The 23,771-nt window shown below is 39.0% G+C and overlaps 2 protein-coding genes across 3 annotated transcripts in view; one reads left to right on the plus strand and one right to left on the minus strand.

Annotated features, from left to right (window-relative positions):
* The window catches only part of TG (thyroglobulin), a 138,424-nt gene that overhangs the window by 33,190 nt on the left and 81,463 nt on the right, over positions 1-23,771 (minus strand). The window lies entirely within an intron of this gene.
* On the plus strand, positions 1,255-22,488 carry SLA (Src like adaptor). Of its 2 annotated transcripts, none has more exons than XM_068155501.1 (8): positions 1,255-1,356; positions 6,203-6,296; positions 11,461-11,560; positions 14,819-14,905; positions 16,179-16,321; positions 17,598-17,729; positions 19,559-19,688; positions 20,636-22,488. In XM_068155501.1, exons 2-8 carry the CDS (start codon positions 6,236-6,238, stop codon positions 20,853-20,855), a joined length of 873 nt encoding a protein of 290 aa, XP_068011602.1. In that variant the 5' UTR covers positions 1,255-1,356; positions 6,203-6,235; the 3' UTR covers positions 20,856-22,488. The 2 variants fall into 2 exon arrangements, with proteins under 2 accessions (XP_068011602.1, XP_068011603.1); XM_068155502.1 differs by having other exon boundaries at positions 16,218-16,321.

A 23,771-nucleotide genomic window follows, 5' to 3' on the forward strand; every position in this document is an offset into this window, starting at 1 on the left:
CATGCCATGTCCCTGTGATTGGAAGAAAGCAATAAGTTCCTAAACAATCAAATTATAACTGATGGGGATAATTATAGGGCACTATGGTAAAACCAGGTGCCCGGAGCACTGGGTATAACACTGTCATGGCTCTGTGTTGAGATTGATTTGCTTATCAAGCTCCCTAATGCTTTCCCATCCCTTCAAAGTAAGGACTGCTAGCACAGCTCATCAAAGAGAAAAGATATTCTCCTGAAACTACTACAGATCCAAATTTTGGCACTGCTTTGGGAATTTGAGCAGTATCTCCTGATTATCAAACAGACTGGCATTACAATGCGCATCTGCTCAGACCTACTCTGATGTGAAGTAGGAACACCACTTAGGTTTGTTGTGTTCCGACTGTTTTGTCCTTGTTTTGTATTTTGTTTTGCTTTGGTCTTATTTTACTATATAAAATAACATATATGAGCTCCTCAGATCATGTCTTGATTATAGAGACAAAGAGCAAACCTTAATAAATTTCTTTTACTTCTATATTTTTATCTGTAGGACTACATTCCTGAGTGACTTCAGTCAGGTTGTATCTTGGTTTCCCCATCTCAGACACTGAGATGAGAGAGGTCCTGAGGGTCCTGGTTCTGCTCTTTGTATGACTTATGTGAATATATGCTTCACAGACAGGCTTTCACTCCACGTTCTTTCATTGTTAATGTTGAGCTTCAACCACTTGCAGACAAAAGTATTTTGGGGTACCAAGTAAAGAATAAAGCAAATATTACATTCCCATTCAGGCTCAGTAGGAGTGGGAAACAAAGTTTTGTGTCTCTCTGGCTGGCTGGCAAAAAAACCCCCAACGTAATACAAAACAAAACAAAACAAAACATACAAACAAAACCCCAACAAACAGCAAAACTACATGAAAGAAAACAGTTGGGGACTGAACATTACTGAATAAATATATTGGGGGGGGGGGGGGGAGTGGGGAGAGTTAAAGAGAAACCCTTTTTGTGTAAGTAATGTAAGCCAGGTAAATTTGCTCATTTTTTATATCTGCTAAAGCCAGCATATGCAATATGTTTAAAACCTCCCTGCTTTTCTCAACCCATAGATAAAAATCGTCTTGAGTAGTGACTTGCAACAGGAACCTCATCTGTTGCTAACACTTTGAGCCTTCCTTATTTCTCAGAGAGGAAGTATGTGGCCTGTTTGGCAAATGCTGCTCTACATGACAGTGTGAACTTCACAACACATTCATTCGACTGGCTGCTCCTCGACTTGATCAGCTAAACCTTGCTGGCAGCATGAGAGCAGTATTATGACTACGGCTTTTATGACAAATACTGCAACCTGGAATATCGTGCCTAGCATTTAAAGGTAATCATTGCTTTGATGCATTTTAGATTATCTGCATATGGGACCAAATGTTTCAATTTTATTTATGTAAGAGGAAGCTCTATTTTATTAACAGTGACAGTATTCAGACCATGGATTTCAAGTGCCACCAGAGGTAGAAATAGAAAAGCCTGCCTTGATTTTTTCATATGGAGTGGTACTAAAGATAGAAGGGACAAGGAGCATTTCTGCTGAAAGCTCACAGTAAGATAGATATGCAGGACCTCATGCATTTCTTTCTAACCCAAAATACGAGCTCACATATTAGTGGGCTTTTTATTCAAAATGTAAGAAGTTTGCATTAATGTGATGTTTCTATGTTGTTTCGTAGCTGTGTGTTTCATGAATTACCTTGATTACAGTGTTATGTTGTTATTTCCAAGCACAGAGCTAGAAGTGTCTCAAAACTGAAAGGATATTCATTTTGATTAATGGCATTCACTAAGTGAAACTCACCAAAAGGGATACAGCTTCTGAAATCTAAGATGCTTTCCCCCCCCACCTACCCCACCCTACATGAAAATTAACAGGATGCTGATGCTTTCATTTTCAAGCTAAATGGGATTCGGACAGTACCTGTAAATCCTAGTGAGAATTAAATTATAAGGCCTAGTACAGATGTGAATATCAGGCAACAAAATAAAATAGCATATAGCACATCAGGAATAGTGAATGTCTTCATTTTACTAGCCTGCATTTTTCTGTCAGAGGGGCTTTACTCAGGTGCTTGTCTTGCCTTTTTATTTCTCTTACTATTGTCATTTCTTTATCTTTATAAATTCTTACTAATTTGAATATAACTTTGAAAAAGTTATTTTAAAGTGACAGACTTTCCTATGCACCATATTATTCAACTGCTCCAGAAGTGCGTTTTCTCAGAGATCAGATTCTGAGAAAAGGAAATTATTGCTATAGGTGTTGCAAGCAGGAACAGGAGGTGTAAACTGTACCACTGTTTTTTGGGACCCACAACCTAAGTCAATCAAATTCCAGCCTTGACAAGTGAAGATTTTGTATCTGCTGAGATCTCCTCACTAATAAAATGGACAGATAGCAGGACTAGGGCCATAGATGGTTCCTCATCTTTCTTTTGGCAGTAAAAATAAAACAGTAAACATCACTAAACCCTACTAGTTATATATTTGCAAACAGCTATGGCTGCAGTAAGTGGGTGTCCTTAAACAGCTGTGCAGAAGAGGAGGAGAAAAAGCACCCAAGCTTTCAAGATTTCAAACATGATCTTAATGGTTGAAATCCAGTTCCCACACAGGCCTCAGGTGGTGGCCTGTGAACAGGGAAAGCTGCATGTAGAATCTGGTTCGCAGAACAGAAGCACAATGGTTACTGTGAGCTGAAAAGCAGCTGCACGCCTCCATGAAGGGCTTTGGGTGGACAAGAAAAGGAGATGTCAGTCTACCACCTCTCCTTAATTCTTCCCAAATCACCCTCAGTGAATGATTTTCTTTGGATCTGGCATAATTATCTGTTTCTGTGGCAGAGGGATGTCACCTCCACTAGTATTCCAAACCCTGTCACCTGGTTTAAGTCAGATGCAGTGCTTGGAGTAGATGTGCCATTTCAGAACAGTATCATCTATAGAATTGTTATTGTTCTACTAATGAGTTAAATGATAAAAACTCTTTCAGCCACAAGGTGCTTTACAATTTCCTGTAAGTTGTTTTTTTTAGAGTGACTCAAAATTTCATAAACCCACCCTATATTCTATTATATCACAATACAATGGATTTGTGTTGCACTGCCAATACCTGACACAAGCACAAGCTCCTTGAGACACTAAGCTCTATCCTACACCCAATAGTCCAGTGCACTGTTGTTTTAGAAATACTTAGGAAGGCAAGTGGCCTTAGTGATAAATCTAGTCTGATAACTGTCATTTTTTCTTTAAATCACTTTGGATTAGTGAATCAGCAGTAGCAAAGCTTTTCATGTGCTTGTTTTTACTGAACACTTGTGCCATGAGTCTAGAGAACGCCTCAAACTCTCTGTCCCTTTCAAGACCTCATGCTGCCACCAATGGTAATTAGAGACAGTGAAATAGCATGGAAAATGTAATGAGACACAGCAAGCAAGCGAGCAAGGAAGCACTAGTGACATCAAAGATCAAAAATGCCATTGCTCTTCACTGTTACTTTAAAACACTTATATTTCCCAAAAGTCAGATTCTTCCACATCTAAAGTAGCAGCACTGAGCTTCAGGCCCTGTCTCGTTGACTTCAGAGGCCCTTAGAAAAGCACAAACATTTGTAGGGCAGAAGTGAGCCAGGCCAGTTTTGGATGCACTCTGCAAAAATACAAACAGCTTATGGCTGTTGTCTGGTACCTAAGCCATCTGGATTAGAGAGCAAGAGTTTAATTGCAAACTATACATAAGCAAACCTTCAAAAATAACAATGTTTAGAATTTGGACCCCTAAATACCTTCTAGGAGAATGAAGATGCCTTGCTCGAATACGCCAGGCTTTTACAACTTTTCTGAGAGCTAGCGTTTTCAGAAGTCTTTCCATGATGTACAAATGCTACGTATCACTTTCCAAAGTGACTCAGGCACACCTAAAATTTTCATCTATTCCATCCTATGGGTAAGAAAAGTAGCCCTTGAAAGGACAGAAGTCTGATTGCTAGTAGTATGACTTGCTCTCCTGGCCTTCAAATGCTAGGACTCAGAATAAAGGCATACATAGCGGTAAGCCTCTATTTCCCTTCTTCCCCCCATACTTTTGTGAACAAAATTCAAACATATTCTATATTTGTGCCCATCTATAGATGGGCACAAGAATTTCAAGCTGCCATGCTTGTCACCTATCTGGAATGGCACAATTTTTTGGTAACTGCAGTTTACTTGCTATACACTTAGTTAGATTCAAATTAGCCTTTTCAAGTACTGGAAAAAAAGTGCAGCCAGTGCAGCGCAGAGCTCAGCAGAGGTTATCTGTTCAGGTGTTTATCCCACTTCTTTGGCTGACTTTTCTAGCCCTCTTGAGCTCTCTGTTGTTATGCCCAGGAAATATTGATGGGTAATCTAAAGATGAGACAAGAACAGATATAATATCTGTAGCCAAAATACAGGCTGTACTACTTCTATGACTGTATCGCTTATTCTTGATGGGAGGCAACCGAGGAAAATGTTGAGGAAAATACAATTGAGTCTTTCCAAAAAATATTCATAGTTAGTTCAAGAAATTATAATCCTACAAGTAGACAGTGCCTGCCAAAATAAATTCTGGTTTCAGTTTTAGAAACTCAGGTACATTTAAATGGAGAAAGATTTTGTGTTTTCTATTGAGAGACCCTTTTATTCAAATTTGAATACCCTAAATAGAAAGCTATTTTTTTTATTCAGCTTCTAGACTTGTTCCATCAGCCCATGAAACCGTTTTTTGTTCTTGTGAAAGCAGATTTCAGACACTTGTCAGAAAGACACTGGCACAGCTGCATCCTACAGATGTGCCACAAGCTAGTTCCTGAGTGCAGACAGTGAAAGGGTAATGAGCCATTTGGCTGGTGAAATAGAGATTCTAGCAAAGAGCCTTTGGGAATAAGTAGTAAGAAGCTTGAAAATCAGATGAGGTGGAGTCAAACTGTGCATTACCATCTGTTTTAGCACTGATCTGTGTGCATTTTTGAATGCCATTTTCTTCTGTAGTGCGTCTTCCTAAACTCAACATAAAAAAATTTATGGTTTAAGCAGTACATTCAATTCTGAAGTCTTACTCCAAAAGACAACTAGTAATAATGTCTCACTGATTTTAGCAGTACTGCTTCTCAAGTTGGATACCTCTCCAGCTAGTGCTGTCAGGCTCTTAACTTCTTGTGAATAAAGGCAATAACAATTTTTTAAATACTTCAGCTAGAACAGCTTGAAAGATGCAAATATCTGCATGATGCTGCTAGAGTTTCTGTTTCTATTTTCACAAAGCAACTGATACAAATATATTCTCTAAAATAATTTCTTCTCATGTAGTGATGTTTAGTTATTCTGCTGAAACGTGCAATAGCAAACAGTATAGATTATTCTCCTCTGTCTCTGAAAATATGCCATAGCATGAGACACCTTCCACATTCAAAAGGTTTTTCTCTCTTTCCTCTGTGTGGGAGAATGAGGATGAGTGCAGCAATGCCAAGAAAAGGAACTGCTTTTCTCACTATACTAGTTCCACAAATGTACTTTTAAAGGCAAGTAACTGACGGATTTGCACCAGTGGCTTTATGCAGGAGGAGTGTTTTGAGACCAAATATTTTGAGGCAAAGTGTTACTAAAAACAAAAAGAAAAGAAAAGAAAAGGAAAAAAAAGAAAAAAAAAGAAAGGAAAAGGGGGGACAATGTTACCCATGCTCACTGAGAACACAACTGCATCAGGAAAAAATCCACCAGAAAGGTTCTTAGTGTTGGGCAACAAAGTGATATAAGACACACAGAGAGCACTGAAAACCAGATAGGTCAATCTAAGTAATTTCTTTGTGGCTTCTGAACTCCAGATGCTGTAAAGAACATTGTGTATATGAAATGACTGTATGGGCATGGCTTTGCTGTGACTTCCTATTGTGCTGAGGTACTGGTAATGGAAACTTTTACTACACTGTGTTCTTCTGAGCAACTTCCCTAGCTGTGGTTTTCTGCTATTCCCCTGATAAAAGTGCCAAAGTGGTAAGAGTTTAGCAAGTATGTAAAAGTCTCACATGAATTTGACACGAGAGTTCTCAAAAGCAAAACTGCATAAAATTGGAGACACCCAAACTAGGTCATTTCTCATCCGCTGGCACAGCAGGTGTTATTCTGATATTTCGTTTCAATGTCTCCTTTGATTTAGTTCTGAAGAACTTTGACAGAATTAGAGAGCACAATGGGAAATACTGTGAAAACGCCAAGAGCCTCGGAAGACACAAATGTGCTGAGCCAAACGGGTAAGCACTCATTTAATTTCTTTCAAGAGAAAATGATGTTCAAAATACATAGTACATTCATCTACACGTCTTCCTACATCTGCCTGATGTAGTAAAAGCAGGTAAGCGTATGACTGCTATGGGAGAAGAAGGGCATTCTCTGGACAGTATTTATTTTTAGCTCAGTTCTAGCTCATTTTCCAAGAAGTACATTAATTAAAAACATCAAATATTAAAAATATTCACTGCTGGTTCTCCTTGACAGATATTCCTTCCAGTTCAGAAAGCATCAAAGCACTACCTCAGAGACAGTAGTTTCTGCAGGAAAAAAAAATGTATTTTGACATACTTCCATGTGATATTTTATACAAATTTGTTCTTGAAATTTGGGGTTGCTTCATTTAAGGTTAAAAATCTTAATGACATTAAGTTTGCACCGAATCTGAAGTCCACTCTTAGCTGCATTAAAAGTAGCATACAGACAACTTGACACTAGGTTGATCCATACAGGTTATACAGAAGTACACTTTTCAAGCTGTCAAAGGGGCATCTAACACACCTGTCCTATGCATCTGCATGTGGAAAAAAATGAGGCTGCAAATTCTCCTGCCCCTACTATAGGCTGGTAGAGGTCATGGAAGAGGAATTTAGAGACCTGCTACTCCCAAACTGCCAGTGAGTAGATGGAGTCAGCACAGCCTAAGCTCTCATGCAATGCAACGGACAGCTGGTCGAAAAGCAGCAATAAATCACTCCCCAAAGGTGAGGAAAACAGTTTGGAGGTTTCGGGGTTTTTTGTGTTTTACAGAGGGAAGGTATGAATCAAAATGTTAGGGCTTTCCATGAAACAAAATGGGTGGAGAATCAGCCTGCCTTCATTAGTGCTGGAAGGAAAGCCAGCCCTGTTTTTAACATGGTCAAGAGCTAGCTAAAAGAGGCATCCATGTAGACCTAAGTCCTTATTGCAGGGTATTTGGATGAGGTGGCCTCTAAAGGTCCTTTCCAGCCCAAACTCTTCTGTGACTGTGATTTAACAGCCTGCATATGGATCTCTTAGTCTGGATCACACCAGCGTCTCCATAATAGTTTAGATGTTTCTATTCAAAGTTGGGAATACAAATATCAGTGCTGTCATTCAAATCCTATGAAAGTGGACTTTGGAAAGGGAATTTCATGATGAAAGTATATATTGTGGTTAATCCAGTGAGTTTACAGATATTTGTATTCCTGAGCAGATCAAACTTCAAATCACATCACCAACCGTGGAATATTCTCCCAGGCCAGGAACAGCTACCCTTGATTTAAGTGCTGGAGGATCCAATCCATGGACTTAGAACAGTACAAATAATTATTAGGAAAAAAGAAGTTTTACAGTGGTTCATTTCAGTAAGACTGAATAAATGAAGGACTAAAACAGAAAGGAAAGAAAGAAAGAAAAAATATTCAACAAAAAGGGGGAAGAAAACAGATAACTGGAGTCTGAAGTCTTGATCCACAGTGTGTATATGTTTATCGGACTCATGTAAGCCCCTTGTGCTACCTGAGAGATGCACTGAATGCAGAACTTTGCTTTATTCACCATCAGTGTATCAGTCTTGGTTCTGAGAAGGGGAACAGTGCATAACTTGCATTTCCCAAAGGAGTATTTGGATTCCAAATGTGACATCACTCCATCTGAAATCAGCACTGTGTGTACATCCCTGGCATAATCTAGGTACTGATAACAGAATAGAAGCAAAGGGTTGTGAGCCCCTCTATTTCTTTCTTCCTCACTTAGGTCCTTGAATCAAAGGTTAATCTTTAGTGAGCTGCACCTGCATAACTCTCAGTTCCCAAGATGGCTAGTTCACATCTGATGTGGGTATGCCAGTACAACTCTGCAGCCACACCTTTCACTGCTGTACAGACAGTCTCCCAGACACACACCAGTACCCTCCATTACTGTTTCTGGTATGTTCCATGCTGTAAATCATAGTACACTACAGTGGTGCACAGCACAGCATTTTTTGAGGGTGACGAAATGGATCTGGATGCTCTGCCTGTGCTTTTCTCATCTCTCTAATAGTGCCCAATCAACAATTTGAAACATGTAGCATTCAGTCTCTCACATTGGAAGAAATGCAGGGATGCAGACATCTAAAACCAGCATATACTTCATATTAATTTCCTACTCATAAAAAGAACCCAACAAAACAATCAATCAACCAGAATTAACACTTGATTCAGTGGAAATGATTGTGCTTCGATCTTTCCACTCTAACCTCTGAGTTGCTCCATTTCATATGTAACCTGCACTCACACTGCAGAGGAGAGGTTCTGTTAGAAGCATTCAGGCAAATCTTTTGGTTTTTGCTTTTTATTTTACAACTTTAAAGAGCTGGGAGTGCATCAGATCAAATCTATTAGATCACTGTGAAATTTGGGTGTGGTGAAACACTGTCATTTGTTTAGTCCTGGTTTGGAGGCTTTTGTGTTTGAAAGGATCTAGTATGGATTCTGTGAAAGGCTGTGGAGTGCAGTGGGGTATTTTATATGACCAAAAAACCCAATGAGGTTTGTTTTAAACACTTATTAAAATGAAGTCTTTTTTCTGTGGATTAGGAAGATTGAAAGATTTGGGGTAGTATAAAATGCTCTTGCTCAGAATACAAGTACATATAATTTAAGAGGTAACATTAGCATGGATGTGGCAGACAACACTATGATTAATTCCTTCCTCTTCAGAACACCAAGTTAAGTAAAATTGAAACAAAACTGAATATAAAGATGAAAGAGTAAGCAAAGTAACACAGATCATGCTAAAGCAGAGAAAAAGTCACGCACCCCACAGTGCGTAACGAGATGCAAACTACCGGTACGCAAGGAAGGAGAGCAGAAAAACACTTGTTTTCCACCCTTTCACTATGGAAACAAACCATCTATAAAGTTTAAAAATAGTATGGTTAAAGGCATTTTCATTAAGCTAAAATAAATTACATGCTCTGTAGAACTGCTGTCTAACAATCTGCAATGAGAAGTTAGGGGATGGCAGCTCACCCTCATTCTGCAGTTCTCACAGTCTATTTTGTTTCTTGTCATCCTGGATAAAGATTTTGCTTTGTTGGAAAAGACTTAGCACCAATACTTAGGTCTGGTTAGCCTCAGGTACTAAGCAGTTTCAAAGACAGAGAAGTGGTCATAATGCAGAACAGGGAAGTAATCAAAGGCATGCTTATAGCACAAAATTTCTGCAGTATAGTTGAAGTAATTGTATCATAAGTCACAGTAGAATAATCGTGGCAATTGGTTGATTAATACAAAGGTACTTGACTAGCCCTGTTTAATTTAGTAATGCTAAGCAACTATGAAAACTATGGCAATACTAATAGAAATACACTGTCAAACCAATCAATGTCTATTCCAGACTCTACACATCTATGTATTTGTTTAGCCTGGAGAAGAGGAGGCTCAGGGGTGACCTCATTGCCCTCTACAACTACCTGAAAAGTGGTTGTAGCCGGGAAGGGGTTGGTCTCTTCTCCCAGGCAACCAGCACCAGAACAAGGGGACAGAGTCTCAAGCTGCACCAGGGGAGGTTTAGACTCAAGGTGAGGAGAAAGTTCTTCACCGAGCAAGTCGTTCATCATTGGAATAGGCTGCCCAGGGAGGTGGTGGAGTCACCATCCCTGGAGGTGTTCAAGAGGAGATTGGATGTGGCACTTGGTGCCATGGTCTAGTCATGAGGTCTGTGGTGACAGGTTGGACTCGATGATCCTTGAGGTCTCTTCCAACCTTAGTTATACTGTGATACTGTCTCTATAAGGATGCTCATGGGTCTACTTCAACAGGCAAGGGTTAGCAAGACTAAAAATGCTTACAGTCATTTTGAATATTAAGTTAAAATGACTGCTTTGCATAACGTGTCCCTATAACATAATAACAATCAGGTACTCAAAATCATGTAAGAAAACCCTGTTTTCTATTTCCTTCAAACCTCATATGGAATGTTTTCCCTAACACTTATACTCTCATTATCACAGCTGTAAGAGTAATAAATGTAAAATCTCTCCTCTTGAAAATATTTTTCTGCAGACCTGCATGTTCCCTTCAGCCTTTCATCATTATGACTGTGAGTTATTTGTAAGACCCTGGGACACAGAGGCTGAAACCACCAAGCCAGCCTATCTCACTGCTTACTTTTTTTTTTGTCTGCTGAATTAATTTTCATTTTTGCACATCTTGAGCTGCACAGACTGGACATCAAACCACCTCTGCAAATGTACTGCTAGATAGTATTACTAAGGAACCAGGCACTAGTCCTGCTGGCAGAAGATGGGAAGCTTCATCTCTCTGTGTGACAGTGGAGGGTACCATGACTTGCAGAGAGAAGGGACCCACTTCCAGGAGAAACAAAGGCAGCATATTGCATAATCCCTCTTCCCAAGACTAGTGCCAAAACATTCAGTATGACACATTTCTGAATCCCCACCTGTCAACATTTACTGGGCACCAGAGATTCCTGCTGGATGAAGAGCTCTTGATAGTCCCAATCTTGTGCAAAGTGCCTCCATCTTTCAGAAACCCGGAAGACCCAGGATGTGTCCTACACAGTGCTACAAGGCCCAGAGTCATGTCAGTTGATGTAAACAGTCTTCCTACCTCAGATCCACAGTTCTGACCTCAGTTCAGCAAACTGCAGTTGGACACTGATTTAGTTACAAACCCCCTTGTCACTTCTCTTCTTTAACTGAAGATAAGGGCATGCTAAATGATGGAACAATTAACATGCATCTTTCTCTCCTTAAATGTAATCCATCAATTTGGCTCACTGTTGTGACAGGAGGCATTCAGAGAGAGTGGCATTAGTCAAATTGAGTTACTGCCTAATACTACAAATACTTATTTTACTAGTTTCAAACTGAATATGTCCTTTAAATATGGTAATTGCTAGAAAAAGTGGTCTAAATTTAGTTGCTTACAGTTAACCAAATGACTTTTTTTTTCCCCTTTTTAAATATCTTCACATTCTTCTTGGAAAGTTATGGGCTCATCTTTAGCGCTTTATGTTTATCAAGTGGCATTTCAGAGTGATATTTTTTTTCCCACTTGACCTACTACATAAAATATAATATACATAATGAAAAATCCATTTCTGCTTCAGAATTCTATCTCATTTTTAAATGACATTTGCTTTCTTCTTTAACAGGTCAGGAGAGTGATTTCCTGGCTGTCCTCTATGACTACCCTTCAGCAGACATAAGTCAACCTATATTTCACGTAGGGGAAAAACTACGTGTGCTATCAGAGTAAGTTGTTCCTTTGGGCTTTTAATCAGGGTTTGTTACAATTGATGCAAAGCTGTCTCATGCACCTGGCCCAAATTGGATGCAGTTCAGGGAAAATTAACTGAGTTCACAGTTTTCAAGGGAGGATGGATAGTCGTGGTGTGAATTTGCCCATAGTTTACAGATTTGGGATTTCAGATTGTTCTTTGGTCTTTGGATTCCTCTGACATTGTTTCTGGAGCTGGGTGCAGGCTCTGTTCTAAAGCAGGACTCAAAACAGAATTCTACTCTGAAAACCATGTTTGATAAAGTATCCCTCCCATTTTAGTAGAAAACAGAATAAGAGCAAAAATAGTTTGAATCACACAGAAAAGGAAAACTATTCTGAATTTCTTTGTCAGGTGTGTCTCATATTTTCTTCCTCTCTTTTTTGTATTTAACAATTCCTTTATGATTAGGTTTTTAGAATTTCACCCTAGATTTGAGGCAACTTTTTTTTTTAATCAACTGTATTTTCTTACTGGGGAAGAAAAGGTCAAAGATTTCCTAGCCAGTTCCACTCAAAAATGCATAACTTCTAGAAGGAAGTAGGCTTGAAAGAAGTAGTTCAGTGACCTTATACTTAGTGCAAATATTGCCACACACAGGAGTGAGCGAGCAAACTTCTTGAAAAATAGAAGCCAGCAGCCCTGATATTTTATGCACAACTTGTATCAGCACACAGTGACCTCCGAGAACTTATTAATTTGTACAGGCACTGTTTGCACCACTGAAACAAAAATGAAAGATTTTATTTTTGCAGCTGGTGGAGCAGAAAGACCCAAAGCAAGCCCAGACATTCATAGCAGAGAAATCCTCTGAGAATTTCTAAATTCATTTAAAAAATTCTCTAACTGAGCAGCATCAAATGGTTGGAGGACAAAAGTACTCAACAGAAATATTACAGACCATTGATGAATTCTCAGACTCTTCTGCAGGCCACTGAAGCATGCAATGGCCTTTATCAGCAACAAGATACGGGGCTACATGGACCTTTGGTCTGACCTAGAGTAGCTTCAGTTACATTCTGCTGACAAAGTGCTTTCCCTGCCTGCCTGAACCTAGAGATCACAAGGCTCAGACAATACCACTAGATGAATTTTCCTGCTGATGGAGAGCTTCCCTAAACCAGGGGAATTCTTCTCTGGTAACTTCTAGCTGTTTTAAAGTCGCTGCAGTCTGTGTAACATAGCACCACATGGTACAACAACTGTTACAGCTTGGAAATTCCAGCTTAAAGCTTCACCCCTACCTTTCATCAGCTATGATAACTGCATATGCCTATATTCATGGGAATTACATGTGTGCCATATCATATGCATCCATATGCTGCATAGTATTATCCACTGGACAAACAACTTCTAAAAGAACTAGGCTTCTGTAGCAGCAGGTTTTATCATGTTTGATGTGCCATGCTCAAAATTTCCTCATTGTATGTAAGAGCCAAACCAAGCCTTGATGGGATCTTTCCTCTTCTTGTTTTGAAACAACTTATTCACAGAAGATAAGACACTCCTATGGCTTATATAAAACACAGTGTCCTAGAAGAAGACCTGTGGAGTAGGTACAGATGTTAATAGGAACTGCTTGCCTATGAGGCTCTTTCTGTACACAAGCTGTAGGCATAACCTTTTTCTCAACTCATTCAAAGAAGCAAAATGCAGTGGAAGAGAACAACAGCCTGGCAGACACAACCAGAGCATAAGTGATGTGGAATCATCACGGAGAAGCCAGCATATGCATGCACTGCTCTGACAATGGCACCTTTCAGCCTTTTACTAAAGCAATGATGTGTAGTGGCATTCATCTCCACCAATCCTGCCAGGAACATGATGTATGGAATCCCCACAAAAAGTAAAATTCACATATATTTGTAACTGTGCATGGTTGGCAGGATTAGATATGCAGCTTCCCACTCTCCACACTTGTCAAGCATCTTTTGCTACCAGAGGAACCGCATTTAGCTGTCAGTAGTCAAACCAGATGTCCTCCAGTAAACCTCTCAGTCTGCATAATTTCTGTGGCTCTTGCCCCAGGACAGATATGCTTTTCTGGGACCTTTAATCATCATAGGGATTTTTCAAGGTTAGTAATATTACAGTTCAGAAGAAGGGAAATGCTAGGAGTTGCTAAGACTCTCAAGGTTTTTTTTCGTTATTCAATTCTTGGTTCTGTCTGAGAGAGTCGAGGGGGGAGGGGGAAAAAACAACCAAGAAATGAACCTAAATTTCTTACAGATTACATGGTAGATAGAAAGCCACAAACAAAACTTGTGAGACCCTGAAATTTCCAACTCTGACCAGCAGGCATTTCTCTTTTTCCCTCAGCGTATACAGCGTATACATTCTGGACCATGATCCCAGCAGCTACAGCTCAGGGGGTTTAACCTAAATGTTTTCAACTAAGGTGTTTTGAAATACACTGATACTCTGGTCTGCAGCCCACAGATTACTTGTGAATACTTATATAAATGCCCACAAAACCAGCTTTCAAACACAAGTTGCACTTCTATTTGGATTCAGACTCTTAAAAGAAAAGTTGGGGTGAACCCATTAATCATCACCATCCTTACACTAACCACTAAAGTTCCAAAGCAGCCTTATGAAAATTCTTGTCACCCTGCCTTCCTAAGATATCCAAAAGCTAAAGTCAGCATTCAGTATCACAGCAAGAACCCACAATATATCAAAGATAAAACATGTACCTAGTCATCTCATTTCAGCTATGAGGGTTTTTTGGGTTTTCTTTTTGTAATCTGGTCAGAAACTTGTTGAAGAAGAGAGCAAACCATGAACCAAGTTCTGTTAAACTGAAAACGGGTTCCCAGGCAGGCAGGGTGCATTTGCTGAGTATGTCTACCCTGATGTTACAGAAGCAGCTACTGAGCTGTCCAAACACAGCATACTCAGCCTAATATCTTGGATACCAGTACAAGTCTGGCCGTGGGAAGGCAGAGCACAGCATGGTTTAACCACTGAGTATTTACTCTTCTTCTTTTAAACACAGAAAAAATATTTTATTACTTACGTAATTTAAATGGAACAAATGTAGCTTATTTCTGCATCCAAATTTAATCCTGATGTAGGTTTAGAAATAGAACTATTCTAAATGAAACAAATTAGGGTCCCTTTCTGAACGCAGACAGAAGGTTACAGGATAATCTGTCTTAATTAATTTCTAAAATAAGGACAAGCTCTGAAAATTCATTGGAACATATCCCTTCTTCTTGCTTTCACACAGTGAAGGAGGCTGGTGGAGAGTCCATTCCCTTACAACAGGTCGAGAGAACTATATTCCAGGAAAGTACGTAGCAAAGGTTTATCATGGGTAAGTAAATGCATTTCCCACAGCCTTTCAGCTCTACATTTCCACATATACTGCCCTGATTAGTTATTCAATGTCAGAATCAAAACATTGCAAATAGTAAGTAGACAGTAACTTTAGGTATTGACAATCCAAAATAGCTCCTTTGAAGCAGAAGAGCATCAAATTCAAATCTATGTTTACATTATCTAAAAAGAAAAAATCCTAGTTCCACATGTTGGAAAGGGTGAAAAAACCCTGAAATGTCATATAAGGTACTTAAAATACTTCAAATATTTCTGTTGCATTTACTGATCTCTAATTTTAAGACATTGATAAAGAGAGCCTATTTAGAAAGGATTTCTTATTATTTATAAAGAATAAAATTTAAGATGGAGTTGCTCATGAAAAGCAAACCTAAAAGAACAAACAGGAAGACTAATAAGACATCCAAGAATGTAAACTCTCACCCAGGAAGAGATAAAGAAGGTTTGGAGGTTTCTTGTTGCCCTAGACACCACTCGGGGGGGGGGAAGTAAAAATTAAAGCACACAGTTTAAACCTTTCTGGTAAAAGTTTTAATACCTGTTTAATTTTAAGCATATGAACTGTGAACTTCACTGAGATTTATGCAAGTGATTAAACTCTAATGTGCTTTTGCATCCGTCTGAAATACAGATGCTTTCCCGAAGGCAGGACACAGATATAGTAATGGAAGCTACTGTCTCAAGCTTCCCCATGACCTTTTTACTGATAGCAGACTGGATCAAACACACAAGAACAGCCTTAAAATAAAGTGCCAGTAATCCCTACAACAGCTGAACAAGCTCAGTTACATGGTTAGACACTACCTGTGACAGCCAGGCAGTTCAGCAAGCTGTGGTGAAACCAGCAGGACTAATTCTACTTTCCCTTCTGTAGGGCTGGACTTAACAAACAATTAGGCTTTTATTTTTTTGTTTTGGTTTTTACAATAAAATACAACTTGGGATTATCAGAAGTAGTTTAAATTCAAAAAAGAGAGAGATTTAACTAATGCCACAGATATGTGGCATCAGTGCACCACATCCCCTGCAATCCAGATTGAGGCAGCTGGAAAAATCCAGACTTTATTCACTCTTCATCTCACAAAAAATTAATGGAAGTCAAACAGAGCAACATTTTCTACATAAACAGGGAAAATATGCCTGGACATAGTTGAGAGAATAACTACAGAAAGCCACAGTGTTATTTTTAAAGTCACTTTTCCTGGCTAATGCAGCACTTTCATGGCCACATGCTGCTCTCTGTTTCACAGGTGTCCAAATTTAAGAATTTGTTTTTTCCTGCTTCACAGCTGGTTATTTGAAGGGCTGGGAAGAGAAAAAGCAGAGGAACTTCTACAGCTACCCAACACCAAGGTTGGCTCCTTCATGATCAGGGAGAGTGAAACTAGGAAAGGTGAGAAAAAGTGACTTATGTTCCTCACCCTCAAATTCAGGCACTAAGAGATTTACAGCTATTTAATTAATTTCTCATCCTGCTTCACACAGATCAATTTGAAAACAGAAAATATACGTAATAGGAAGGCAAAGGCACCCAGTGCAGCACACTAGTCTTCACCAGTGCACCTACATAACCCTGGCACCAGGGCTAGTGATGGCCCTGGAAAGTTCCACAGGCATCAGCAGAAACAGACACAGTTGTTCAAACACTACTATTTACTTTGATCACATGCAAAGCTTATTGGGCAGTGGGACTTTTCAAATGGAGGAAAGGGCACAGCTTTGCCTTGATCCACAAAAGGTTGCTTGAAGAAACTATAAAATACACACCAAGCAGCAGGGGTGGCTGACAAGCACACTTCCCATATAAACAGTTGGTTATTCTATTTACTTTTAAAAAATACAACATGCCCTCAATTTTGTTTTCTTTCACAGCAATCCTGTTGCTTCAGGGGAACTGTATTGTACACACTTTACACTTTTATTCTCTTCAGTGAATGCACCTCCCATTACCCATTGTGACATCTTCCCTTTTTATCTGAAGCACCAAAACACATCCTAATATCCTGATGCTACATTTAGGATGGATTAATAAATCATAAATCATCATCTCTAACCTCCTGTGTGCCAATTAATTTCATAATACCTCTACTAAATTCAGAGTCTTTTAAGAGTAACATTCAGTCCTTACCAGCTAAAAACTACACAATACTTTTAAATCAAGAAATAGGAAAATCCAAGTTGTCATCTCCTAACAGGACTGCATCACCAGGGATCAGCTACTGCATCACTGGGTGCTGACTAAGCCTGTGTCTGGTCTCCCTCTTCAGAGGAAGGAAAACAACTTCTGCAAAGGCCAATTTCCTTTACACTATCTTTAGAAAAATCCCATACCAGGACTGAAAAAAAACCCAACAACAAAACCAACCAACCAAAAAAACCCAAACCCCCCAAACAGATAAAAAAGTAAAACCACACTGGAAGTCTAAATTCAGTCAAAATCTCAGGCCCTGATGTTGGGCTCTTTATTACCATTGTTATACTTAAATATATACACACATGTAGTACACTATGTAAGTAGAAATTAGGGTGGTACTCTTTGTTTTGTTTTGTTCAGCTCCTTCTGTGATATTTTGGTTTATGGCAGCACATCTTATATATGCTGTGGCTGTAGTCACTGCTATCTATCCATAATTAGGGCCCTACTTTAATTAGTTCTCCTCTTTCTCCAGGGTTATATTCCTTGTCAGTGCGGCACAGGCAAGTGAAACATTACAGGATCTTCCGCCTTCCAAATAACTGGTATTACATCTCTCCACGCCAAACCTTTCAGTGCCTTGAAGACCTTGTGAATCACTACTCAGGTACTCAGAACTTCAGAATACATATATTTTCCATTGGCAACTATAGGATTATCTATCAAAGGTCCAGAACATAAAGTTTTGCCTGTGTCTGAGAGCTGCAACTACCACCACGGTACAAGTAATGGGAAAATTTTTGGTTTATGTATTTTACTTTGGTTTTGAGCCTAGACACAACTATGCTACCCTTAAGAATACAACTGAAATCAATCACAGAACTCAGCTAAATAAAGACAGATAGGCTCTGCCAGTATTGGCATAGGATATTGTATGACCATGTCAATAATAATATTTGGTCCAAACACTAGTGTCTAGCAGTTCCCTAGACAGCTTTCAAAAACAGTTTGGAGGTTAGCCCACATCAGGGATGTCCAGCCCCTCTCAGAGCACAGTTAAACTCAAAATTTGGGTATCCAAAAACTGTTAAGCTGTACAGATGCAGGTCCTGCATCTGGGTCTCTGTCCCAGAGTTCAACTCTTGACTTAGTTTGTTTATCATGACGGACATCTTTGCCATTTATTTACCATATAGACAGACAGATAGAATCAAGACACATGAGACCAGGTTCTGTAATCACATTTTTCTCTGGAACCACCGCATCACACAACTTTATCTGTAGCAGGAAATTCTTAGAAGTGTTACTTTCTTCCCTGCTTGATTTTACCAGCAGAAGTTATCTCGAGGGGCTCAGCCTGTTAGCTCAAATCTAGATTCAACTGTCATTTCTAGTAACACCTGGTGGATGATACCTGTTTTGATGTTAGTTTTCCAGCTTTATGGCAATTTAGCCTGTGTCAGAGAGGTAACTAGACAAATGAAACAATGAAGTAACTGCAGTTAACATGCCTTAAAGTGAGAGCATTCTAAAATGAGGAAGGAAGATTGCAATAAGTTAATTGCATAAAAGTTACAAGAGAATAGGTTCTGTACTTTAATCATGTAATTTTGAAAGTGTAAAGCTACCATATCTAAGTATTTCATAAGTAAATCAAAAAAGTGTGTTGCCCAAAGACTACTCTAATAATCTGGGGAGAAAACACACAGTCACATTCCAAATGAGCAAAAGAAACTTTAAAGTCCAGTGATTAAATAAGAGTATGAATTTGACAGGATTTTTTTTTTCTTTCCACATTTTAGTTAGCTGACACCCTTCTCCATTTAGAAAGAAGTAAACCATCTAAACTTAAAATTCAGGGTGGTAAGAAACCCAAAACTTATAACAATTAATATTTTTAGTTGAATTATAGGTATAAGAGGAGACAAAGTAAAATGTAGCTTTCCTTCTTACCCCACCATGAGGTGATAGAGGATCTCACCCTGAAATAAGACTCAGAAATGGAAACTACTTGGGCAGAAGAACTATGAAATGCTCTTAGTGAAGAGAGAAAAGGACCAAGAGAAGAAATACAGATGAAAGTAAAATGTGAACCTTGATTCTTTCCATAGTCTTGTTCCACAGCAGAATATGTGCACATACAATCCAATTTGAATGGTGGCATTGTGCATGTATTTCACATTCTGACACAATGGGAAGCCAAAGCAGAACTCACTGAGTACTCATAAAGCCTTAGTTCAACTCTCTGCTCTTTAACAAACTTCTTTATAGATTTTGGGCAAGTCACTTTATCTTTCTGTGCCTCAGTTCCTCACTTGTACTGTGATAAATTTAAGGACAAAGGTGTAAGGAAAGGAAAAAGTTGCACCTTGCTAAGAACACACATTTTATTGACTACTAATAGCATGCCTGAAACATTATTTAAGTACATATAGGGGAAGGAAAGTGCGGAAGTGGGCAAAGATTAATTGTCTGTGTATTCGTTTCCCTGTTCAGAAGTTGCTGATGGTCTCTGCTGTGTCCTTACAACACCTTGTCTTACCCAGTGCACTAACAGCAGCATAACGAATCGAGTTCCTCCTGTGGTGATGCGGAATAAAAACTTCAGCTGGAGAAATATTCACAGGTACCACATACAACACAGGCTGCCAGAAGCAACAAGGTTATTTTCCAGCCTTGTGCTTGCTTGTACTTACAACACAGAAGAAATAGCCATTTACTTCTCCTGAGACCAGTTTTAAGATCTTCAAAGCTTCTGACAGAGGCTTAATCTGTGAAACTGAATGTCCAGCTCTCTAACCGTTAATCTTGGTCTAACTTTGAAAGAAATTATTTCCCCTATCTTCTTCACCAAACTGACAGAAGTAAGAGCCAGGCCATAAAGCCTAGTCAGATCTACCATCAGTTGCATGCTAACATACAATGGCTTATAGATGAGCCCCAAAAGTCAGAAATTGTTTCCCCTTTTTCCTATGGTGGCCATTCATGAAGCAGCTCAAGTGCAGATAACATATTGCCCAGTACAAATGTTTCCTGAGGACACTCTGTCAATATATTTTGGACTTGATGATCTTTGAGGTCTCTTCCAACCTTATTGATTCTCTAAAGCCCAAACCAAGTTTCATAAGTTTTCTAATACCATGACTGTAACTAGAGAAAGTAGGTCAGGTTTCAGAAGCTGGTGAAACAACCACCTCCAGAAACAAAAGTATGCCTTATTTTCAAAGTGCAAATTTCCCTCCACTATCTTCCTTCACAGAGCATATTTGTTTGATTACAAATTGAAGAAAATTTTGTACAGTATTGAGGCCATTTTTCCTACAGGCTAAGGAGAATGAGAGAAGGTATATAGATGCTATTTCCTTTTCGGATGCTGGAAAATATTTAGATGCTGCTATTGTACTGATTGTTTTGGAAAATGGCTTGGAGACAGAAATGTTTGATGATCTGTGAGACTGTAGAACATTTTTATACAACAAAATTAACATCATTTGGTTTAACAACTGTTAATATTATACTAATAGACTTGGCTCAAGTAGCTAAAAATTGTAACAACATTTTCTTCTTTTAAAGACTGGAGGTGACTGAAGATACTGAAAGCACCCTGGCAGCAATGGATGATTCTTGTCTCAGCTATGGCCTGAGGGAAAGCATTGCCTCCTACCTCTCCTTAACAGGGGATGACCACACTTCTTTTGCAAGTGCCAGAAAGAAGAAAGCCCAGTCTCTTATATACACAGGGAGCAAACGTAAAAGTGCCCTTCACTTGTCACCTACATATTATGAAGACTAAGTGTAAGACAACTAGGGGAATTATTTTTTTTTTAAAGAAAAGAGTGGTTAGAAGAGAAACCCAGCACATCTTGTGGTCCTGCAGTCCTTCAACAGCTGAGAGATACCAGCACACCAGCTGACGATCAAACACTGGCAATGCTTCTGCATTTCCTCTTCTGAATGTTAACCAGAGTCCTTAAGGATGCTGTTTCAGCCATGACATATGCTGGGAAAGTTCCCAGTGCATCTGAAATTAGAACTTGCTCACAAGCAGGATAAACTCAGACAAGACAAGAGCCAAGTAAGGCAGATGACTTTTCATCAAGGGTGATGTCCATCATTATACAAAGTTACTGCATAGAGAAGGACTAACTACAGCTTAAAGACTTAAAGACTTAAATTCAGTCTTAATCTGGCATTCTTCACAAAGCTGGAACTCATCTTTACAGAACTTCCCTGCACTGACAAAAGGAGCCTTTTTCTTTTCCATATAGAATTATCCAACGAATCAGAAAGTTGTCAGCAACCCTGAGAAATTACCTAACACCCATCATCCAAGAGCCATCTGATTATATGGACTCCATACTTCTGTCACTTTTGCCTTTTACCTTTAAAATCATTGACTTTCTAAATGGCTTACAGTGTCACAAAGCAGTGACAAAATTAAGAATGGGCTTAACTTATTGAGAGAAGCAGTTCCTCCTTAGGCCTGAGCTGAGAGTGCAGGCATACCCAAAAGCTCAGCTGCTGATAGTCCAGTAGATACACAACAGAGAACAAAGGGTGTTTAAGTGAAAAATAGTAGTAATGTCATGCCTAACTGCAAAGGTAGGCTTGCAAAGGCATGACCTTTTATGCGTAGAGGAACAAATTTTAACCTCACCTCCTGAGAGCACTCCCTTATTTATGTATAATATTTATATGAAGAGCATCCCTTTTTAATAATTAAACCCAGAGAGCATATCAACAACAGTGGATGTTAAAGAGTTTTCTGAATTTCTTGTCTGCAGAGAGTTATGCCAAATAGTAATGATATGTTTCATCAAACTGATGAACTAAGCTACCTGAATTGTCACAAATTGGAGCATTTCTCTCTCTATATATGTCCCCTTGTCAAGTGATAAAGGATCAGCTGTTATGGCCGTTTGAAATTAACTTCTGATGGCTTTCTAAATCAAGCAGTCACATATGGGGGTGTAAAATGCTGCAGTCCATGCTAAGTCCATGTTAAGATCTTTTCAATCTAATATTGTCATACTTTTTTTTTGCACAGATGTAAGTAATGAAAGGTTTGGAGAGTTAGGGAATAGGGTCTATAACCTAAATTTTTCTTTTGTAAAAGCCTCTTAACACAAATGTGTGTGCTCTTCAAATCTTGTAACAGATCATTCACACTAGCAACAGATTCAGAGATCAAAGTATTTTACGTCCTATTTAAACATACTTCAGAACTAGAATGATGAATATAATTTGGCTCTTAAATACCATAATGCTAAGTGAACTCAGGAACTCCAGCTGTTTGTATGATTTCATTCCTGTTACTGATTACTGATATATTACAGTGACTACATTTTATCTGGTGAAATGTGTGTGGGAGCATTACAGATTCCTAAGTCATGACCAGTATTTATTCATTAAAATAATATCCAGTAGCTACTTTTGTATTGCTTTTGGAAAATGTGTGCTACAAGTACAAACACCCAGTCTTGCAATGACACTGCTGGAATGCACCAAACGAATCCAACAACTCATGTAACTGGGCAGCACTTGGAACATACTCTGTAGGAAGGCAATAGGACATATTCTAATGGTGACAGGTTCATACAATCATAGACTAGCTCAGATTAGAAGGGACCTCTGGGGGTCATCTAGTCAAACTTCCTGCTCAGGTACATGCACTTAGAGGTGGTTGCCCGAGGCCATGTACAGACAGCTTTTGAATGTCTCCAGGGATGGAGACTTCACAATCTTCATGGTCAGTCTGTGCCAGTGGTCAGTCACAATCAGAGTAAAGATCTGAGAAGATGGGAAAAATTAATGAATTGTGCCATAAGAGATTGCTGGATTTCAGAGATGGCATGAGGAAATTCTGTGAGGTCTGGCTGTTTCTCACAAATAACTGAAAGACTATGTTTGGGACCCTTTGGGAAGGATAGTCTTTCAAGGGCAAACAGCACTGAGATGATTCAATACAAATCTGAGATTACTTAAAAAATATATGAAATAGCAAATTTCTAACTGTTCCAAGTCAAAACTGCTAGCAGAGAGATAATTTTGTCCCAGCAGCATTTCTAATGGATATATTAACCTTCATTGAAAATTGAGCCTCATTTCAGTGCACACTAATCTTATTTGAGGCTGTAAAGACCAATGGTAATGTCAACACTGACAAACCCAATCTCTAGAGTCCTGTGATTTGACCTGGGAAAGGCTGTAAAATCATGGATTACTTGAGGTGTGGTGGGTTGAAGTTTCCCATTCACATTGACTGTGAAAATGCTCTGAGCTGACAGCAAACAATCCTGTGGCAGGTAAAAGGATTTTTACTCTTTCTCTGAAACTTGCTTTTTCTTTTAAATGAAATCTGTCATGAGATCAGATAAAAAAGTCGGATACTTTAAACATGCGGATGTTTGTCTCATCAGTTCTAGAATGCCAAAACTGCCAGTCAACAACTGCATTTATGGAATGGAAACTAACCTGTTGTACCTATGAGTTATGAAACAAGGCTATTTATATAATCCACAAAAACCCACACTGACGGCAAACCGACTATTACTATGACTACATCAACCACTAAAGTGCATCTCTTGTACATGCTTGCCAAGCACCCAGCTCCTGAGGATTGCAGTCACAGGTGAGATGAAAAATAACTCTAGAAATAGCATCTCTGTTAGTGCTGATGAGGTATGGATGAAATAAAACCAGCACCCCC

Source organism: Melanerpes formicivorus, unplaced genomic scaffold (assembly GCF_026170545.1).
Source record: "Melanerpes formicivorus ecotype bairdi unplaced genomic scaffold, bMelFor1.0.p_v2 SCAF_32, whole genome shotgun sequence".
Lineage (NCBI taxonomy): Eukaryota > Metazoa > Chordata > Aves > Piciformes > Picidae > Melanerpes > Melanerpes formicivorus.